This window comes from Nansenia antarctica (assembly GCF_963989245.1).
Source record: "Nansenia antarctica genome assembly, chromosome: 16".
Taxonomy (NCBI): Eukaryota; Metazoa; Chordata; class Actinopteri; order Argentiniformes; family Microstomatidae; genus Nansenia; species Nansenia antarctica.
The window spans coordinates 2897050-2917049 of record NC_137686.1 but is presented as its reverse complement, the minus strand read 5'-3'; the positions used below and the strand labels follow the sequence as shown (position 1 = coordinate 2917049).

At 45.4% G+C, this 20000-nt stretch overlaps 1 protein-coding gene across 1 annotated transcript in view; it reads right to left on the bottom strand.

The window, feature by feature from the left end:
• Positions 1-20000, bottom strand: part of spidr (scaffold protein involved in DNA repair) — a gene marked incomplete at its 5' end in the record, with an annotated part of 89492 nt that overhangs the window by 20960 nt on the left and 48532 nt on the right. The window contains 5 exon segments of the mRNA XM_080546547.1: positions 1440-1598; positions 11406-11614; positions 12542-12752; positions 18360-18473; positions 18475-18586. Of these exon segments, the coding sequence (XP_080402673.1) occupies positions 1440-1598; positions 11406-11614; positions 12542-12752; positions 18360-18473; positions 18475-18586 (805 nt within the window).

The following is a 20000-nucleotide window of genomic DNA, read 5'->3' as shown; positions in this document are numbered from 1 at the left end:
TCTCCTGACTGAACCCTGGTGTCTGTCCAGGTGTTCTCTCTCTCTCTCTCCTGACTGAACCCTGGTGTCTGTCCAGGTGTTCTCTCTCTCTCTCTCTCCTGACTGAACCCTGGTGACTGTCCAGGTGTTGGGTGTTGGGTTCCCTCTCCTGACTGTGGCCTGACCTGACAAGCTCCCTGACAAGCTCCGAGAGATGGGACGTCTGGCTCCGAGGATTCCACGGACGTAAACATACCGGGCCCCTTTCTGGACATCCTCACACCAGTTCTTCAAACTGTTGCTAAACTGAGCTCCCGGCCTGCAGAAAAACTCACAGGGGGTGACCAGGGGTGTGTTCTTCTGTATCACCTTACATGTAAACATGGCATGGGTGAAGTGGCAGCGTGATGGGGCATATTTGATTTCATTCAGTCGCAGAGACACTTGTGAACGGGCGGGAATCATATGAGGGCGATGGAAAAATTCACTGTGTTCTCACACTGTGTTCTTAGTAATCGGGGAAACCTTTGGCACCTAGCGAACATTCGACACTCACACCTGTTGGCGTGGCTTTGCCCCCGGGCCTCTGAGTTTCCGTAGCCCTAGGGCTGTTTGGTTTCATACGTAGGCTTTTGATTTCAGAAGTTGTGTGTCACAGGCTTTAGACCGGGGCTGTGTCGGGCCTGACAAGGGAGCAGGGTCAGGGTTGCCACACTTGCCTTGAAATCATTTTCCATACCACCTCTTGATTTTCCAGGTACCATGTTTTGTGATGATATCTAGCCCGTTAAAACTTTCCGCCCACGCCCGTCCACCACACCGGCCCACCCCCACCCCCAGAGGACACCTGACTACTTACTTGATTTAAAAGGAGGGTTGAGTCCCCCACAGGAAGGTTAACCTGGGGTTATTCATAACTGGGCTAAGATGACCTTGGGGCGATCCATAGGCCTGGACTACAGTAGATCTGGGTCAAATGTATTCATTGGTCAAAATACTTTCTTATCTTTCAGTTGTGCTTGATTTACTTCGCCTGGGTACAAAAAGAAAACCAGCCGAATAGTCCCCCAAAAGTCCAAACACTGCAAGCTTTATCGAGCACACACCTCGAATCCCTTTCAAGTTATTCAAACATAAACAGTATGTAGGTGAGAAATCAGTGTGGTGTTTAGAAGAGACCAGGTGAATTTGGGGGCGGCTGTGATGCAGCAGGTAGAGTGGGCGTCTAATGATCGCAAGGTTGGCAGATCGGCGGTTCGAGCCCCAACTGGCCACATGTCGAAGTGTCCTTGGGCAAGACACTGAACCCCACATTTCTCCCGATGAGCGAGACGGGGCCTTGCATGGTAGCTTGCCGCGGTGTGTGAATGTGTGTGTGAACGGGTGAATGAGAGGCCATTGTAAAGCGCTTTGGAATAAGGCGCTGTATAAGTCAGTCCATTTAGTTTGGGTCTCCTCACCTTTCCCTAGTGACCCGCTGCACCACCTTAAGGCCCCGCAGCACGCAGGCCCTGCCCTGCCACCTCCTGGTGTAGGGGGGGAGGTGGTCCCCGCAGGGCAGCAGGTGGAGCTGGACCACGCTGAACATCCCGTAGCCGTCCTGGACCAGAATACACAGCCTGGAGGGAGAAACACACCCAGACACACACAACAACATTCAACACCTTCTTTGTTTGTGTTTTTTGTGAGTTTTTGTTTTAAATCATGCTGAATTGGCTGCTATGCAACAAGCAAGTAAAACCGCATTTCTTTTTCCCATAAAAAAAAAACCACACTGCTAACACACAGTTAAAGCGCTGAGAGTGTTTGAGGAGGATGGCTGCAGAAGGGGTTTGACAGCTGCTGAGAGAGGAGGACCTTTAGCCCAGTGAGCCGTGCGGCGCTGCTTTTGCACTCAGCTGCTCCCAGCTGCCAAGGAGCAGGAGGAGTCACGGCCGCCATGCTTCAAGTTCAGACACAGCCCCCCCTGGAAGCAGCCAGTCAACACTGGAGCACGGCCCTCTAACCCAGGCCCAGGGAGGGTCTCCTCTGAAGCCAGGGCCTGCTACTCTACGGCCTCCTCGAGGAGAGGGAGGGAGGGGAAACCATGGAGGAGGAAGAGGAGAGGAACAGACACCAGTTCAAGGCTCTCCTTGCATATATGCGTTTCCCAGACACTGTTTTGAGTCCATTTCCAACCACCTGATTAGGTTTAGAAAAAAAAGCTTGTCTCGGTAAACATCGGTCTGCCTTGTGTTTATTTAGGACTCGAAAATATCCCTCAGCGACATTCTTTGTGTTGTACCACTTTGCGGCGGGGATAATGTTTTATAAAGGTGTTGGTCTCTGTTTCCAGTTTTATAATCCAAATTTAAATCCATGTAGCGTAGCCGACGTGGAGGTTGGAACAAACAATAAAAGTCCACAATAAATCTAGAATGCTTTTAGTTTTATTCTCAGTTTCAGGTTACCCATAACCGAGGGGTCAATGCGGGGGTCTTTGAGCCAAGAAGTCCAAGTCACCAAGAAAGCCTTAAAGTTGTACTTTATGTGGATCATATTTTCATACAGCGGCAACAGATGTCAATTTAAAATGCACACACCTTGGGGGTGGGGGGGTTTATTCCTTTTCAGGTCATTTCTCAAGGTGTGTTTAAGGGCTTAACTGCAGGTTTGAGTGGTCCTTATCATCCCCCGCTGACACTCACAACACCGTCTCCTAATTACCAGTCACGAGCCACGTCCGTCAGATTGGTTTGATGTGTTGCGAGGGGTCACTCATTACAAATACGTCTTCACCGCTTTGTAGTTACCGTACCATCATGTCACTCCACTGGCACCATGTCCTCCAGACACACCTGTGGCTGAATGGATCATACCCTGACTGTTCTCTCTGACCTTCTCTTTCTTCAACAACGTGGGTGTAGAGATGATGTTGACTGTTGGGTTAGTTAAGTAGAACTTACGGCTTCTTAGAACCACACTGGTCTTACACTGATGAAGCGCGGAAGACCAAAACAACTTTGTCATCTTCAAAGAAAACACAAAGCTACTTCGTTTAACTCATTACCTTTGGTCATGCACAGATGATTTACTGATAAAAACATATTTACAATAATTTCTCATGCACGGTTATGCGGCTGGGCTGTCTAATTATGTACCGTATAAGTGTTTGCTGATAATTGCTCACCATAGAAGAAGAAGAATGTTTTAATTTGCCATGCAGACAACTTGTCAGTCAATTGCTGGAAGTTGGTATTTTTTGCTCTAGGCGCAGGGTCAGCCATAGTCGACGTCCCTGGAGCAATTAGGGGTTAAGTGGCTTGCTCAAGGGCACATGCAGCTCCCTCCTGAGGCGGAAATCGAACCAGCTAGCCGGCCTCTCTAACCTCTAGGCTACCGCTGCCCCATGCTCCATAGATTAGAAAATACATGTAGAATGTATAATATATTCTTAAGTTCTCTCTCTCTCTCTATATATATATATATATATATATATATATATATATATATATATATATATATTCTAATATTGTAAATATGATTTACAGCTTGCTATACATGACTATTAGCATTTATAGCATTTATAAACAAACAACACAGGGACAGATTAGGCAGACTAATATTATGGTTTTTACAGGGACACAAAAAATAGGGTGGCCGTGTGTCAACACGTCTCTTATTACACCAAGTGTCTCTTTGTTGTGCTGCGGTCATGGCATATTCTGTTCTAGATTAGGGTTCTAATCTGTCGCAGAGCTGAAAAATGACCCGAAATCTTCACGTGTTCATCTCTGAAACCAGGTAATCACTGTGACTAATTAACTGACATCTTAACAGTTTCACCCTGATATTACGAGCAAGAACAGCTCACTCTGTCCAGTCACAGCAGCAAGAGTCAAACCGTGGCACCGAAATGGCACAAATATCAGAAGTTTCTCTTCTTTTTTTGAACAACCAAGCTTGTTCAAACCCGAAAGGCTAAAATTAAAGCTGATAGGAGAGGCGGAAGATATATAAAGAATTTGGAGAGGGGTGTGAGGAGTCTCGAGGTAGTACCAACTTGACATAAACAACCGCCCCCTAAACTACCCCCCATTCAGGCCCTCCTTTTAGTCCTCCACAGCACCACTTCCTCAAACAGAGCCCTCACACCCAACGCCTCCTTGCCATTGGTCAGTCCCAGTCACAGGGCTGATTTCAGGAATTTGTTATTGTGAGCAATCACAGGAATTCTCAGCAACTCTGGGTTCTTCCAGGAATTGCAATCCATTGAGCCTGTCCAAACACACACACACACACACACACACACACACATGCCCCCTCACTCTACAGACACACACACACACACAACACACACACACACCCACACACACACACACACACACACAAACACACACCCTTCTCACTTGGCCCCACAGTAAGTATGCGACCCACACACTGAGAACACAGAGGGGCCTCATTGGCAGCGGGGGTGTGTGGGCGGGACTGCTTCCTCCGTGCTGTCCACCAATGGCGGAGGGGAGAGTGATCAACATGCTTGTAACAGGATCCCTGCAGCACATTGTGTTCCTCCTGCAGCCCTATCCAGCCTCTCCTCCCTCACTCCCCCTGCAAACAAGTTCATCTTCTTGTTTATTCGACTTTTGAATTTACTGGAACTAAACTAATCTTCTAGGGGGAGCGTGTATATAATCCTACTCTTCTCCTGGCTGCCCTGTGTATGTTAGAGAGAGAGACCAATGTAAAAACCAACCACAAAGGCTGACCTAATAAAAACACTTGTGACTGGTAGAGTGAGTCACAGGGCCGGACAGAGCCTCAGGGCAACACACACTGGTCCCTCCTGGGAGCTGTAGAGGGGGCCAGTATGGCGGGGGGTGGGGGTGGTGCTGGGGGTGGCGGGGGTCGAGGTTAACTGCTTACAAGAATCGGTGTACGGCCTCTGTAAGTTGCCAAGCGCACAGAGCAGCAGCCCTGCAGCACGTATCTGACGCCTCGGCCTCCGCGCCTCTCAGGAGGACTCGGGGAGACCCTCTTCCCTCACGCCGTTAAACAAAATAAAGAAACGACTTTGAATAAGACCAGAGGTCGACGTGAACGTGACGCCGCTAACAACCAATGAACCAAACAGGCAGGAAACACAATTTTGAGGCAGGCTCATGCAGGTGAGGTCCCAGTGTGAACTCCCCCTCCGCCCCAACCAACAAAGCCTGTTGAATCTGGTTGTGTGGAGGCTGAGGCCGAGGGAGGGAGGGAGGGAGGGGAAGGAGAGAGAGTGTTTCCTGTCAGGGTGAGTTTGTTTACCAGCAGCAGCGGCCGCAGCGTGGTGAGAGCCCTAGGGCCCTAGGGGGGTGTCAGGTTACCACCGTCGGTCACTCGCTCGCTGCGTGAGTCACCTCAGTCATCTGACCGGGACTCTCCCAGCCTTCACCACCACTAACACACGTGTACCTAATGCCCCCCCCTGTCCCAGAAAACCCAAGTCCTCCTCTTTATGACTTAGCAGTACAGGACAAAAACAACAAGGGCCAGGGAACTAAAGGTCAAACTCTGCAACACACCCGGTTAGACTGAGGTAGGTATGGACCCTTATGTCTGGTTAGGTGAGGTAGGTATGGACCCTCATGTCTGGTTAGGTGAGGTAGGTATGGAGGACCCTCATGTCTGGTTAGGTGAGGTATAGACCCTCATGTCTGGTTAGGTGAGGTAGGTATGGACCCTCATGTCTGGTTAGGTGAGGTAGGTATGGACCCTCATGTCTGGTTAGGTGAGGTAGGTATGGAGGACCCTCATGTCTGGTTAGGTGAGGTAGGTATGGACCCTCATGTCTGGTTAGGTGAGGTAGGTATGGAGGACCCTCATGTCTGGTTAGGTGAGGTAGGTATGGACCCTCATGTCTGGTTAGGTGAGGTAGGTATGGAGGACCCTCATGTCTGGTTAGGTGAGGTAGGTATGGAGGACCCTCATGTCTGGTTAGGTGAGGTAGGTACGGATCCTCATGTCTGGTTAGGTGAGGTAGGTATGGAGGACCCCTCATGTCTGGTTAGGTGAGGTAGGTATGGAGGACCCTCATGTCTGGTTAGGTGAGGTAGGTATGGAGGACCCTCATGTCTGGTTAGGTGAGGTAGGTATGGAGGACCCTCATGTCTGGTTAGGTGAGGTAGGTATAGACCCTCATGTCTGGTTAGGTGAGGTAGGTATGGAGGACCCTCATGTCTGGTTAGGTGAGGTAGGTATGGATCCTCATGTCTGGTTAGGTGAGGTAGGTATGGACCCTCATGTCTGGTTAGGTGAGGTAGGTATGGAGGACCCTCATGTCTGGTTAGGTGAGGTAGGTATGGAGGACCCTCATGTCTGGTTAGGTGAGGTAGGTATGGAGGACCCTCATGTCTGGTTAGGTGAGGTAGGTATGGACCCTCATGTCTGGTTAGGTGAGGTAGGTATGGACCCTCATGTCTGGTTAGGTGAGGTAGGTATGGACCCTCATGTCTGGTTAGGTGAGGTAGGTATGGACCCTCATGTCTGGTTAAGTGAGGTAGGTATGGACCCTCATGTCTGGTTAGGTGAGGTAGGTATAGACCCTCATGTCTGGTTAGGTGAGGTAGGTATGGAGGACCCCTCATGTCTGGTTAGGTGATGTAGGTATAGAGGACCCTCATGTCTGGTTAGGTGATGTAGGTATGGAGGACCCTCATGTCTGGTTAGGTGAGGTAGGTATGGAGGACCCTCATGTCTGGTTAGGTGATGTAGGTATAGAGGACCCTCATGTCTGGTTAGGTGAGGTAGGTATGGAGGACCCTCATGTCTGGTTAGGTGAGGTAGGTATGGACCCTCATGTCTGGTTAGGTGAGGTAGGTATGGAGGACCCTCATGTCTGGTTAGGTGAGGTAGGTATGGAGGACCCTCATGTCTGGTTAGGTGAGGTAGGTATGGACTGACCCCACCAACCCTCCACTCTGAAATCAACTTTTAGCAATTTACAATTACCGTAGGTCTTTGAATGTAAACAAGACCCTCGAAAGCAATCGAAGGAACACGCTGGAAGATTAGGCCGAGGTGCTAATGATTTCACTCAAATTCAGGCTCAACTTGAAATTCTTTGGTTCCTATGCATTATGTTAATGGAAAACCATTTCTTACTGTTCATTTTAAGGTACAGAACGTTTTTTAAAAATTATCTGCGGTCCTAAGCTTTTGCTCCTGAGGTATAGAAAAGTGTGACCTCTGTCCAGGAAGATCTCATTTTGGGGACCCGCTTCTGCTAAACTGGCAGCCTTAAAATGATTTATTGTTAATGAGCTCGGTATTTTTTTAAACATCTATCACAGGAAAACAATGGGCAGACATCTCTGAATCGAGAATATAGACTAAAGGCTGTGTCTTTCCCTGAATGAACCTCCCTCCCTTCCATCCTAGGTTCCTGGTCAGACCTATATCATTTCCCGGAAGGCCAGGTATCGACACATTTAACCCCGGTTTTATTCCTCCTTTTTTAATGATGCAGGGTTCATGATGAAGTGTCTCACGTTCATTACCGGTGACTGCTACACCCATCACTGCTGACTGTACAATAAGGTCCCTGGCCTCTGCTGGTTGTTAGATGTGACCAGCACTGGTATGCTTTGTTTTTTTTCTTTCCTCAACAAACAAACACCAACATGTTCTGTGGAACACTTACTTGAATTGTGGCGGTTACAATACTCACTCCAAACACTGCCTTATACTCCAGGGGCCTCATTCATAAAAAAGTACTTGAACGTCATCTTTGACTTTGACGTAAGGACATTTTTCTAAACCGTCGTAAGCATTATTTATAAAACGAGCTGAGATGATTTCAACTTGCGTACGTGCTTCTTTCTACAAATACCAAACATACTTGGAATTGAACGCAGGTGAATGAGGTTTGTATTAACGCCCTGTGATAGCGGCTCAATTATAGCGGCTGAATGAAGCCAAGTGCTATAATATAATATAATACAGACAATATTATGTACTGTCTGTATTATATTATATTATAGCACTTGGCTTCATTCAGCCGCTATTTGAGCCGCTATCACAGGGCGTTAATACTATATTATAGGATAGGCGTGCGTCTGGAAGCGGGAGAGGGCAGTAATACCATGTTCATTGATAAAATGACATAAGGGATGGAAAGGGGGGATGGCAGTTTTAGAAGGGGGATGATTTGGACTGTTTTTATTTCAGGGGGGTGCCATTCCCCCTCATCCCGACTCAACTCGAAATCCAGTATCATTTAGCGCGTGGCCGGGCAAGGTCCGTTGTGGAGCGCACTATAGTGTTATATAATATATCATATCCTATATTATATTAAATTATTATAGTGCTTATATATAGGCATGTTGAAGAGAGATAGACAGCTCCGGAGGGATATAAAGAAAGACTGAAATACAATCATAAACAATAGTTCCCTTTAAATCTTGAATTAAACTCATTTTCTCAGCTGATAACAACATCGTTAATTTTATTACGAGCCACTTGCATGAATGACAGTAGGCAGAGCGTCTCACATGGCTGTAATAACTGCATAACCAGTAGGTGATTTGCGTACGCAAGTCGAAAACACGACGTAGAGATTTGATCGTTTCCACGTTCATCTCCACGTTGAAATTGTATAAATCACTACGTTGACGTGGATTTCTGCGTACGACACGGGTAAGATCAAAATTTGATCTAAGCACGTTCTATAAATGAGGCCCCAGGTCCCTCCTATGAACTTCAAACATGGACAAAAAATGACTACTAAAAGGAATACATCCCACCATAATGTGCACTGTAAGGTGTGTGTTGTTGTCAAAGCATTGTTTAACAGATGGTATTGTAACGGGTTGTATGCACCTCTATAGCTGTATTGATGTTGATGCATAAAATCTTCATTTCAGTTTGAGTTGAATTCGGGCGGCGCTGCTATAATCCTACCAAGGGCCTCATTTATAAAAAAGTACTTGAACGTCATCTTTGACTTTCACGTAAGCACATTTTTCTAAACGGACGTAAGCATTATTTATAAAACGGGCTGAGATGGTTTAAAGTTGCGTACGTGCTTCCTTCTATAAATACCAACGCAGGTAAAATGAACGCAGGTGAATGAGGCTTGTATTAACGCCCTGTGATAGCGGCTCAATTATAGCGGCTGAATTAAGACAAGTGCAATAGTATAGGGTAGGCGTTCGTCTCGAAGTGGGAGAGGGCAGAGTAGGGTGGCTTCTCGGTAAATTGCATTTGTAACGTTTGATCATGACAACTAACCAGGCACATGCTTATACTCTACTCAAGTTGTAAAAGAAAATCAGGGGACGTGGTGGATTTTATCATAAGAGGACAATTTTAGCATCCCCTCAGCGTCAGTGACTTCAGTGTCAGTAACTTGGTAAAAATGTCATTGCATGTGTGCGTGCCCCCTCGCACCTTGAAATAGCAGTAATACCACGTTCATTGATAAAATGACATTAAGTATGGAAAGAGGGGGGAGATTTTGACAGTTTTTATTTCAGGGCCTCAACTCGAGTACTGCTATTCTTATCGGGTGGTCTTATTCTTATATGGCTGCGAACTCCCTGACACCGGAGAAAATCCAGTATAATTTAGCGCATGGCCGGGCAAGGTCCGTTGTGGAACGCACTAGGCATGTTGAAGGGGAGATAGACAGCTACGGAGGGATATAAAGGAAGACTGAAATACAATCATAAACATCAGTTCCTTTTAAATCTTGAATTAAACTCATTTTCTCGGCTGATAACAACATCGTTAATTTTATTACGAGCCACTTGCATGAATTACAGTAGGCAGTACGGCTCACATGCCTGTAATAACTCTGCATAACCAGTAGGTAATGTGCGTAAGCAAGTTGAATACTCGACGTCGAGCTACGATCGTTTCCACGATCAAATTGACTCACGTTGAAATTGTATAAATCACTACCGTATTTTCCGGACTATAAGTCGCGCTTTTTTTCATAGTTTGGCTGGTCCTGCGACTTATAGTCAGGTGCGACTTATATATCAATATATATATATATATATATATATATATATATAATTTCATACTGACTGACATGAACCAAGGAGTAAACATTACCGTCTACAGCCGACAGAGGGCGCTCTGGGCCGCTCTGGGCTTGTGACAACTATATGCTGCTCCTATACCCCTGAAGAAATGATCTAAAACATTAGCTTGTTGAAGCTAAGCAAACGGTAGCATGGTGAACTTGCTTACTGGTAACTTGCTTGTTGGACTCGCTGGCTTGTTATGTTCATTTAGCCTATTCAGCTTCCCAGGTATGTTCTTTATGCTATTGTGTAGCTGAATAACTGTTAATGTGGCTTGTTAACATACCGGACTTCTATTCAGCCTGTTGTTCTGTGTGCTATTGTGTAGTTGAATAAACTTGCCTTTCCAGATTAAATGTCTGTTCTTGGTCTTGGATTTTGTGAAATATATTTCTAAATAAATGCGACTTATAGTCCAGTGCGACTTGTATGTGGTTTTTTCCTCTTAGTGTCGCATTTTTTGACTGATGCGACTTATACTATATATATAGTCCGGAAAATACGGTAAGTTGACGTGGTTTTCTACGTACGACACGGGTAAGATCAAAATTTGATCTAAGCACGTTCTATAAATGAGGCCCCAACAGTCCAGTTTCAAAATAGACAACTAGGTTTACATCTGAGTGAGGGGCTGAAACACATTTCCAGGACGTTTTCCTTCCAGGATATTTGGTCATTTTCCATGACTGTAAATCTAGTCTCTGAATGTCCAGGTTTTTCTACCAGAGGCTGGAGGTGGGCAGTGCCACCCTGGTGGTGAACGGGCATCCAGTCACTCTCGCTCTGCGGTGGTGGGGGGGGGGCGGACCCTCCCTGGAGTTCCCAGTACTACACCAACGCTGCCTTTCCAGAGAACCGGCCTTCCCTTGGATCGCTCACACAGCAAGGCTGGATTCAATTAAGCAATGTTTGTGTCCTTTGTCAAGCAATGCCATATGGCAGGAGACATGGCCAACACTTGGGAGGGGGGGGGGCTCTCTCAGTTAACAATAGCTAGAAACTGGGGCACGCTGTACCACCAAGGGAAGGAAAAACAGAAAAATATGTCCATGGAGAGACATAAGACATAAGACTTATGTAAGAAGAAACAATCTATTCTATTATGGAATCTAAATCTATCCCGTGGTGTAAGAGATTGCACACAGGCTTGGCGTGGTACAGCGTGAAATTAAATCTCCCAAAGTTTACACGCAATTTGACATTGTGTGCGTTTAAAAATCTGATGGAACATTTTCCCTGCTGAGCTCTCGGCTGTGTGAGTAACTGACAAAGAGAGACCGGGACGCTCCATCTCACTGGAGACCTTGGTTCCAGATAAAAGGAGATATCAGTCCAGAGGAGATAAGGAGGGGGGGGTTATATAAGTCTGTATCATACCTGCTTCTGCCTTTCTGGAGGGGAGGAGGTTCTGTGAGGGACCGGCAGGAGGAGGAGACTTTAGACCTGAGGGAAGGTGTGGCAGAGCAGTAGACCCTCTGGACCACCACCTCCACGGCCCGGCCCACCGATCCGGCCGGGCCCAACGCCTCCACAGCCTCCAGGAGGGAGTCACACACTCCCTGACATCCCTGGGGGGGGGAGGCCCCCTGGGGGTCCAGACACAGATGGTAAACAACAGGGATTAAGACTACAGTAGCCGGGGGCCACCGTTACAACAATAACACTTCACCCAGGCCGGGATATATTTAGCCTTTGCACAACTGCTGTTTGCACACACACCCTCGGTCAATATGAACACTCAATTACCCTTTGCACTACTGCTGTTTACAAATACTACCTTTGCACATTCCATATTTTTGCACATTTGTACACACCTCTTTTTGATATAGCCTCTATTTATACATCTGTATACACCATACTGTACATATCTACTATAACTGTACATATCTACCATAACTGTACATATCTACCTTAACTGTACATATCTACCTTAACTGTACATATCTACCATAACTGTACATATCTACCATAACTGTACATATCTACCTTAACTGTACATATCTACCTTAACTGTACATATCTACCATAACTGTACATATCTACCTTAACTGTACATATCTACCTTAACTGCACATATCTACCATAACTGTACATATCTACCATAACTGTACATATCTACCTTAACTGTACATATCTACCTTAACTGTACATATCTACCATAACTGTACATATCTACCATAACTGTACATATCTACATTAACTGTACATATCTACCATAACTGTACATATCTACCAACTGTACATATCTACCGTAACTGTACAGCTTACTACTATCCTCTCCTGTATATACCTCTAACTACCCTACTTGCCATACTGTACCTATCACTTATCACTGTCTTAATGTTTTATATCACTATTTGCGCTTCTGGTTGGATGCTGAACTGCATGTCGTTGTCTGGTACTTGTCCTCTGCAAAGACAATAAAGTTGAATCTAATCTAATCTAATCTAATCTAAATGTAATATCTTGTGAACTGTGTAGTAGAGTATAGTGAATCATCATCGTCATGGTACCTGTGTGACGGTGCCATGTGCCTCTGCGGAGGCCTTGCCTCCCTCCAGCAGGCCCAGCCGTCTGGTGAGGGAGTAGGGGACGCATCTGGTGACGGGGAGGACCACTCTCGGGATGGACATGCCGGCTTGTGTGGAGTCAGAGAAGACCTTCTGGCTGAAGTGTGTGTTGAGAATAACAGTGCCCTGTTCCCCCTCCATCACCAGGCCTTGCCTGCGGAGAGGAAGGAAGGAGAGGGACAATCACTAGGAAGTAAAGAGCAGAATCTTTTTATTTTTATTTTTATGGATATATATCAGCCGGCAGAATTTCACTGCTCGTTGGGTTTCCTCCACTGGATGTGAAAATGTAATGTGATTATGTTGGGGGGAAAAATGCTTTAGTATCATCTTTCACCGTATCATTTGGGTTGGAAAATGTTCATTTTTCAGGGATACAAAATCAATCAGCAAGCTAGTGACGAAATGCAGCTGTGACTGTGTGTACACACACCATTCATACAAGAGTCTGGGTAGTGGAAAAGAAGGGGTAAACATATACAGCAGGTGTGTGTGTGTGTGTGGGGGGGGGGGGGGATTCTGCACAGACCAAAAGGCCAAAAGGGGTCATGGTAGGAAGATTGAAGACTTTATAACAAATGTCAAACGTAGATAAGAAGCCGCCTCCGTCTCCTCCTCTGGTCTCTCTCCCCGGGCACGTGGAGGGGTTCAGCTAGCTTCAACTACCCCCGCGCTACGTGGAAAACTACAACTGATCACTTTGCCATCTTTCACTCAACATTTTATTTTCCACTCTGCTGAATGGTGACACCAGGCCTGCTCTCAGGGCGCTCTGAGAAGCCTGACTGAAAGTGGTTTACCTCACTGAACAACTAGGCTACTAAATGGTTTTTGTTCGGTTGCTTTGTTTGTTTTTGTTTTATGTTTTGACAACTCCGTGGATGGAGAACACACATCAGAATCAGGTAAGTTGGGGTTTAGAAAAACAAAAATGTTGTGGGTGCATTCCACATCATCATCATCATCATCATCATCATCATCATCATCATCATCATCATCATCATCATCACCACCACCACCACCACCACCACCACCACGGCCCTATGCCTCCAGTGTAGACTGTTTCATGTTTGGTCTTATTTTCCACCTGGCAAAATAATAATAAAGGGAACAGAATTCAATCAAATAAAAAATAATAAAAAAGGAATGAAAAACTGACAGTCAAACATTTCAGCTCTTCCAAGAAAAAAAAGAAGAAGCGGTTATTGATCTGGCACCATCCACCGAACCTTTCACAGCGAGCCAGCTGATTGGATGGCCTCAGCTTCACGGTGTCGACACCTCTGGGCTCTGATATTGTTCCTCATGGTGACATGGTAAATCACCAGCCTGGCTGACAGTTGGCTAACCGCAGCCACAGCTACATGTGGCAGCCTGTCCTAGTCCTGACATCACAGGGGGAGGCCGCGGTATTAAGGACGCTAAACCCAACACTCACTGTCACATAGCACACCTTAAATCAGGTACACGCTGTTCACTTTCACAAAACAAAGTGATCTGATATTCAAGGGGGTGACACACATTTCCTGTCTGTGTTTAAACATCAGGAAAGGATGTCGTTGAATGAATCTTGATATGTTTGCCTTCGGTGGTATGGTATGGATATTCACCCATTTCTAAGATATTTTAGTTGTCATTTAAGATGACTTAAAAAAATCTATTCAACCATGCAGATTACGTATGTATCCATCTAATTCATCGAATCCATCTGATGCCTCTTTGATATAGCTTCTGTTTATACATCTAAACATTATACTGTACATAAACTACCGTAAGTGTACATAGCTCATAACTGTATATACCGGCACCTCTAACTACCGTACTAGCCATACTGCACCTATCACTGTCATTGTCATGTTCTTATATCACTATTTGCACTTCTGGTTAGATGCTAAACTGCATTTCGTTGTATAGTACTTGTACTCTGCAATGAGTTGAATCTAATGTAATGTAATGTAATGTAGTGTAATGTAATGTAATGTAATGTAATCTAATGTAATGTAATCTAATGTAATCTAATGTAATGTAATGTAATCTAATGTAATGTAATCTAATCTAATGTAATCTAATGTAATGTAATGTAATGTAATCTAATGTAATGTAATCTAATGTAATGTAATGTAATGTAATCTAATGTAATGTAATCTAATGTAATGTAATGTAATCTAATGTAATGTAATCTAATGTAATCTAATGTGACCAGGAGAACAGGAAGTGTGAGCCAGCCTGAGCAGGTGAGCAGGTGCTCAGTCAGGCTGTCATGAGTTAAAGAGGTAAGGTTTAAGGAGTTAAAGATGTAAGGTTTAAGGAGTTAAAGAGGTAATGTTTAAAGAGTTAAAGAGGTAAGGTTTAAGGAGTTAAAGAGGTAAGGTTTAAGGAGTTAAAGAGTGAAGGTTTAATGAGTTAAAGAGTGAAGGTTTAAGGAGTTAAAGAGTGAAGGTTTAATGAGTTAAAGAGTGAAGGTTTAAGGAGTTAAAGAGGTAAGGTTTAAGGAGTTGAAGAGGTAAGGTTTAAGGAGTTAAAGAGGTAAGGTTTAAGGAGTTAAAGAGGTAAGGTTTAAGGAGTTAAAGAGTGAAGGTTTAATGAGTTAAAGAGGTAAGGTTAAAGAGTGAAGGTTTAATGAGTTAAAGAGGTAAGGTTTAAGGAGTTAAAGAGGTAAGGTTTAAGGAGTTAAAGAGTGAAGGTTTAAGGAGTTAAAGAGTGAAGGTTTAAGGAGTTAAAGAGTGAAGGTTTAAGGAGTTAAAGAGGTAAGGTTTAAGGAGTTAAAGAGTGAAGGTTTAAGGAGTTAAAGAGGTAAGGTTTAAGGAGTTAAAGAGGTAAGGTTTAAGGAGTTAAAGAGTGAAGGTTTAAGGAGTTAAAGAGGTAAGGTTTAAGGAGTTAAAGAGTGAAGGTTTAAGGAGTTAAAGAGTGAAGGTTTAATGAGTTAAAGAGTGAAGGTTTAAGGAGTTAAAGAGTGAAGGTTTAAGGAGTTAAAGAGGTAAGGTTTAAGGAGTTAAAGAGTGAAGGTTTAATGAGTTAGAGGTAAGGTTTAAGGAGTTAAAGAGTGAAGGGTTAATGAGTTAAAGAGGTAAGGTTTAAGGAGTTAAAGAGGTAAGGTTTAAGGAGTTAAAGAGTGAAGGTTTAAGGAGTTAAAGAGTGAAGGTTTAAGGAGTTAAAGAGTGAAGGTTTAAGGAGTTAAAGAGGTAAGGTTTAAGGAGTTAACGAGTGAAGGTTTAAGGAGTTAAAGAGGTAAGGTTTAAGGAGTTAAAGAGGTAAGGTTTAAGGAGTTAAAGTGGTAAGGTTTAAGGAGTTAAAGAGTGAAGGTTTAAGGAGTTAAAGAGGTAAGGTTTAAGGAGTTAAAGAGTGAAGGTTTAAGGAGTTAAAGAGGTAAGGTTTAAGGAGTTAAAGAGGTAAGGTTTAAGGAGTTAAAGAGTGAAGGTTTAATGAGTTAAAGAGGTAAGGTTTAAGGAGTTAAAGTGGTAAGGTTTAAGGAGTTAAAGAGTGAAGGTTTAAGGAGTTAAAGAGTGAAGGTTTAAGGAGTTAAAGAGTGAAGGTTTAAGGAGTTAAAGAGGTAAGGTTTAAGGAGTTAAAGAGTGAAGGTTTAAGGAGTTAAAGAGGTAAGGTTTAAGGAGTTAAAGAGGTAAGGTTTAAGGAGTTAAAGAGTGAAGGTTTAAGGAGTTAAAGAGGTAAGGTTTAAGGAGTTAAAGAGTGAAGGTTTAAGGAGTTAAAGAGTGAAGGTTTAATGAGTTAAAGAGTGAAGGTTTAAGGAGTTAAAGAGTGAAGGTTTAAGGAGTAAAAGAGGTAAGGTTTAAGGAGTTAAAGAGTGAAAGTTTAATGAGTTAAAGAGGTAAGGTTTAAGGAGTTAAAGAGTGAAGGTTTAATGAGTTAAAGAGGTAAGGCTTAAGGAGTTAAAGAGGTAAGGTTTAAGGAGTTAAAGAGTGAAGGTTTAAGGAGTTAAAGAGGTAAGGTTTAAGGAGTTAAAGAGTGAAGGTTTAAGGAGTTAAAGAGGTAAGGTTTAAGGAGTTAAAGAGGTAAGGTTTAATGAGTTAAAGAGTGAAGGTTTAATGAGTTAGAGGTAAGGTTTAATGAGTTAAAGAGGTAAGGTTTAAGGAGTTAAAGAGGTAAGGTTTAAGGAGTTAAAGAGTGAAGGTTTAAGGAGTTAAAGAGTGAAGGTTTAAGGAGTTAAAGAGTGAAGGTTTAAGGAGTTAAAGAGTGAAGGTTTAAGGAGTTAAAGAGGTAAGGAGGTAAGGTTTAATGAGTTAAAGAGTGAAGGTTTAAGGAGTGGCCGGGCAGCTGGCGTCAGAGCAGGGAGGTGATTCATGCAGCCAGCAGGTATTTCCGCTGAGCTGCGGCCCACTCAGAAGGGAGGGGCCGGGGGAGGGAGGGGCTGGTGTACGGGGGCGGCAGCCACTCAGGTGTCACACAGGAAGCTGATAAGAAGAGGAATTTCCAGCATCTCTGATACTCTGAATTCCAGGTTTTTTCCATTCCCTGTAGAATCCATCTTTTTTTTCATGAACAGATAAGAAGTTCCAATAAGAAAAAGTGAAAATTGACGGCTATTTCGTTCTCTATCACAATCCAAACTGACACAACGGTTAAGAGGGAACAGGCAAAACCAATGATTGCCAAAAACACTGAGTAGATCTCATGGGTTCTGAAGTCAAACGATTTTGCTTGGTTGCAAAGCGGGAGACCGCTTCTCAACACTGGACCAAAAAAAAGAAAACACAACTCACAGAAAAATAGCTGCACATTTTTTTTTTTAAGCTACGCTAACGATACACAAAAAAGCAAAAGCATGTGTTTTCAATCCTGGTCCTTTTGGTCTTCTTCCATACTCTTGTTCCCAAACGCTCCAAGAAAATAATCCCAATGCGTTTTTTTCCTTTTTTCTTTTTCGCCTGTGCTTTTGCTGGAAATGACCTAACGACTACCAGGAAGAGGAATTTGAAGCATTCCCTGGAGCAGCGAGTGACGTCAGAGAGCTCTGAGGAGGCCCCTGCTCTTCCGCCAGACGTTGGATTATTCCAGCAGCGGCACGCTGGACTCCAAACTCCCAACAGCTGGAGTCAGCCAGAGCTGCCCCGGACTCCACAACAACCTCAGATGCCCTGGGTGATACACACACTGTACTACACTGTACTACTTCATGCATACAACCTCCCCTACCCCTAACCGTCTCCCCTAACCCTGCCCCCCCCCCCCCCCCCCCCCCCCCTGGACATGCATACAACCTCCCCTACCCCTAACCATCTCCCCTAACCCTGCCCCCCCCCCCCCAGGACATTGCTGTGTTAATTGTTCCCTGTTCGTTAACTCTGTGTTCTATGTGCTCATGTTATCTGCTGCTTGTTGTTTCTGTGTTTTCAGTTTTTCCCATATTGTCAGTGTCTTTGAGCCCCGGAAAAGCGCTATATAAATACAATGAATTATTATTATTATTATTATTATTATTATTATTATTATTATTACTACACTGTCCTGCTTACAGAGAGACTGTGTGATATACACACTGTACACTACTCACAGAGACTTAGAGGAAAATAACAGAGTAACATTAGTATTGGTGGACATATAGAACATGAGGAATAAACTAATGTCCTTTATTTAACTTAGGCTAGACCAGTATTTAGCATAAAAAAGACCATGATTGAGTTGATGCGGGTGGGGGGGGGGGGGGGGGTGCAGGTTATGACTAACACATCTTCTCTTGAACCATCCAGGGACAGTCAGACTGGGTCATCATCATGGCTGTGTGTGACTGCACACTCTCTCTCACCAGGGAGGATAGATGTGGATGACGTCTTTCGGCGCAGGCACGAGCTGGGCTGCCGTCTCCTTGTTGAACAGCACCAGGACCCCCCGTGGGCCTGTGGGGGCGGCGGGGGGGGTTGGTGGAGGAGGAGGGAGGGGGGCCGGGGTGGTGCTGCTCACACTGGGCCAGCTGCATGTTGCCCTCCTCCTGCACCCACAGCACCTCCAGCACCAGAACACCAGGCTGGTCCACTGTTGGAGGAGCAGCACAGAGAAGAGAGAGAGAGAGAGAGAGAGAGAGAGTGAGTGTGTGTGTGTGTGTGTGTGTGTGTGTGTGTGGGTAACTGTCACTCTTGCTGCAACTGATTATGTCATATAATAATAATAAGGCTATGGAGGGCTAGGCTAGGATAATGGTATCAGTGATGTTATTATGTTACTGTTGCATAACTGGTGGAGGGGTAACAGCTCTGGACTGAGCTAGCGAGGGGAAGCTCCTACGTGTCAGTGTGTGAGGCGGTGCTGAGTGTGTGAGACACGGTGAGTGTGTGAGACATGGTGAGTGTGTGAGACATGGTGAGTGTGTGAGACATGGTGAGTGTGTGAGACATGCAGAGTGTGTGAGACATGCTGAGTGTGTGAGACATGGTGAGTGTGTGAGACATGCTGAGTGTGTGAGACATGGTGAGTGTGTGAGACATGGTGAGTGTGTGAGGCGGGGGTGAGTGTGTGAGACATGCTGAGTGTGTGAGGCGGTGCTGAGTGTGTGAGGCGGTGCTGAGTGTGTGAGGCATGGTGAGTGTGTGAGGCGGGGGTGAGTGTGTGAGACATGGTGAGTGTGTGAGACGGTGGTGAGTGTGTGAGGCGGTGCTGAGTGTGTGAGGCGGTGGTGAGTGTGTGAGACATGGTGAGTGTGTGAGGCGGGGGTGAGTGTGTGAAGCGGGGGTGAGTGTGTGAAGCGGGGGTGAGTGTGTGAGACATGGTGAGTGTGTGAGGCGGGGGTGAGTGTGTGAGGCGGGGGTAAGTGTGTGAGAGGATGGCTGAGCGTAGGTGCCGGCTTTTTTTGGGTGGATTTTGTGGTTTTTAGACTGTGGTTAGGCTGGAAATTGTCCAATCCTATCTGGCAACCTGGGACAACATGGGTCAACGACCCCCGAAGCCCACCCACCCGCTCTGAAGTTCAAATAAGCTCAGAGTGAGTCGGGCACTGCGTGTCCCGGCCGTTCACTATTGGCTGTGGGCGGCGTGAGAGTGGTCCTATGGGCCGGGCTGCTCTTCTCACAACAAGCTGCTCTGCTGTGGAGGATGTGGCCATCAGCTGGGTGCTGCCAGAAGGATGTCTCATTATGACAATGTCATAAATCAAATGACACATGTGATTAAAAGATGGAACTGTCAGAACATGTCTCTCTCTACCCCTGAACAGTGTGTGAGTGCCTGGTCGGCCTGCCTGGGAGGGAAGGGGGGGGGTTAACAGTGTGTGTGTGCCTGGTCGGCCTGTCTGGGAGGGAGGGGGGGGGGGGGGGGGGTGCTAGCCGTGATGGCAGGGGGGTGGAGGGTTAGACAGGGGGGGTGGAGGTTTAGACAGGGGGGGTGGAGGTTTAGACAGGGGGGGTGGAGGTTTAGACAGGGGGGTGGAGGTTTAGACAGGGGGGGTGGAGGTTTA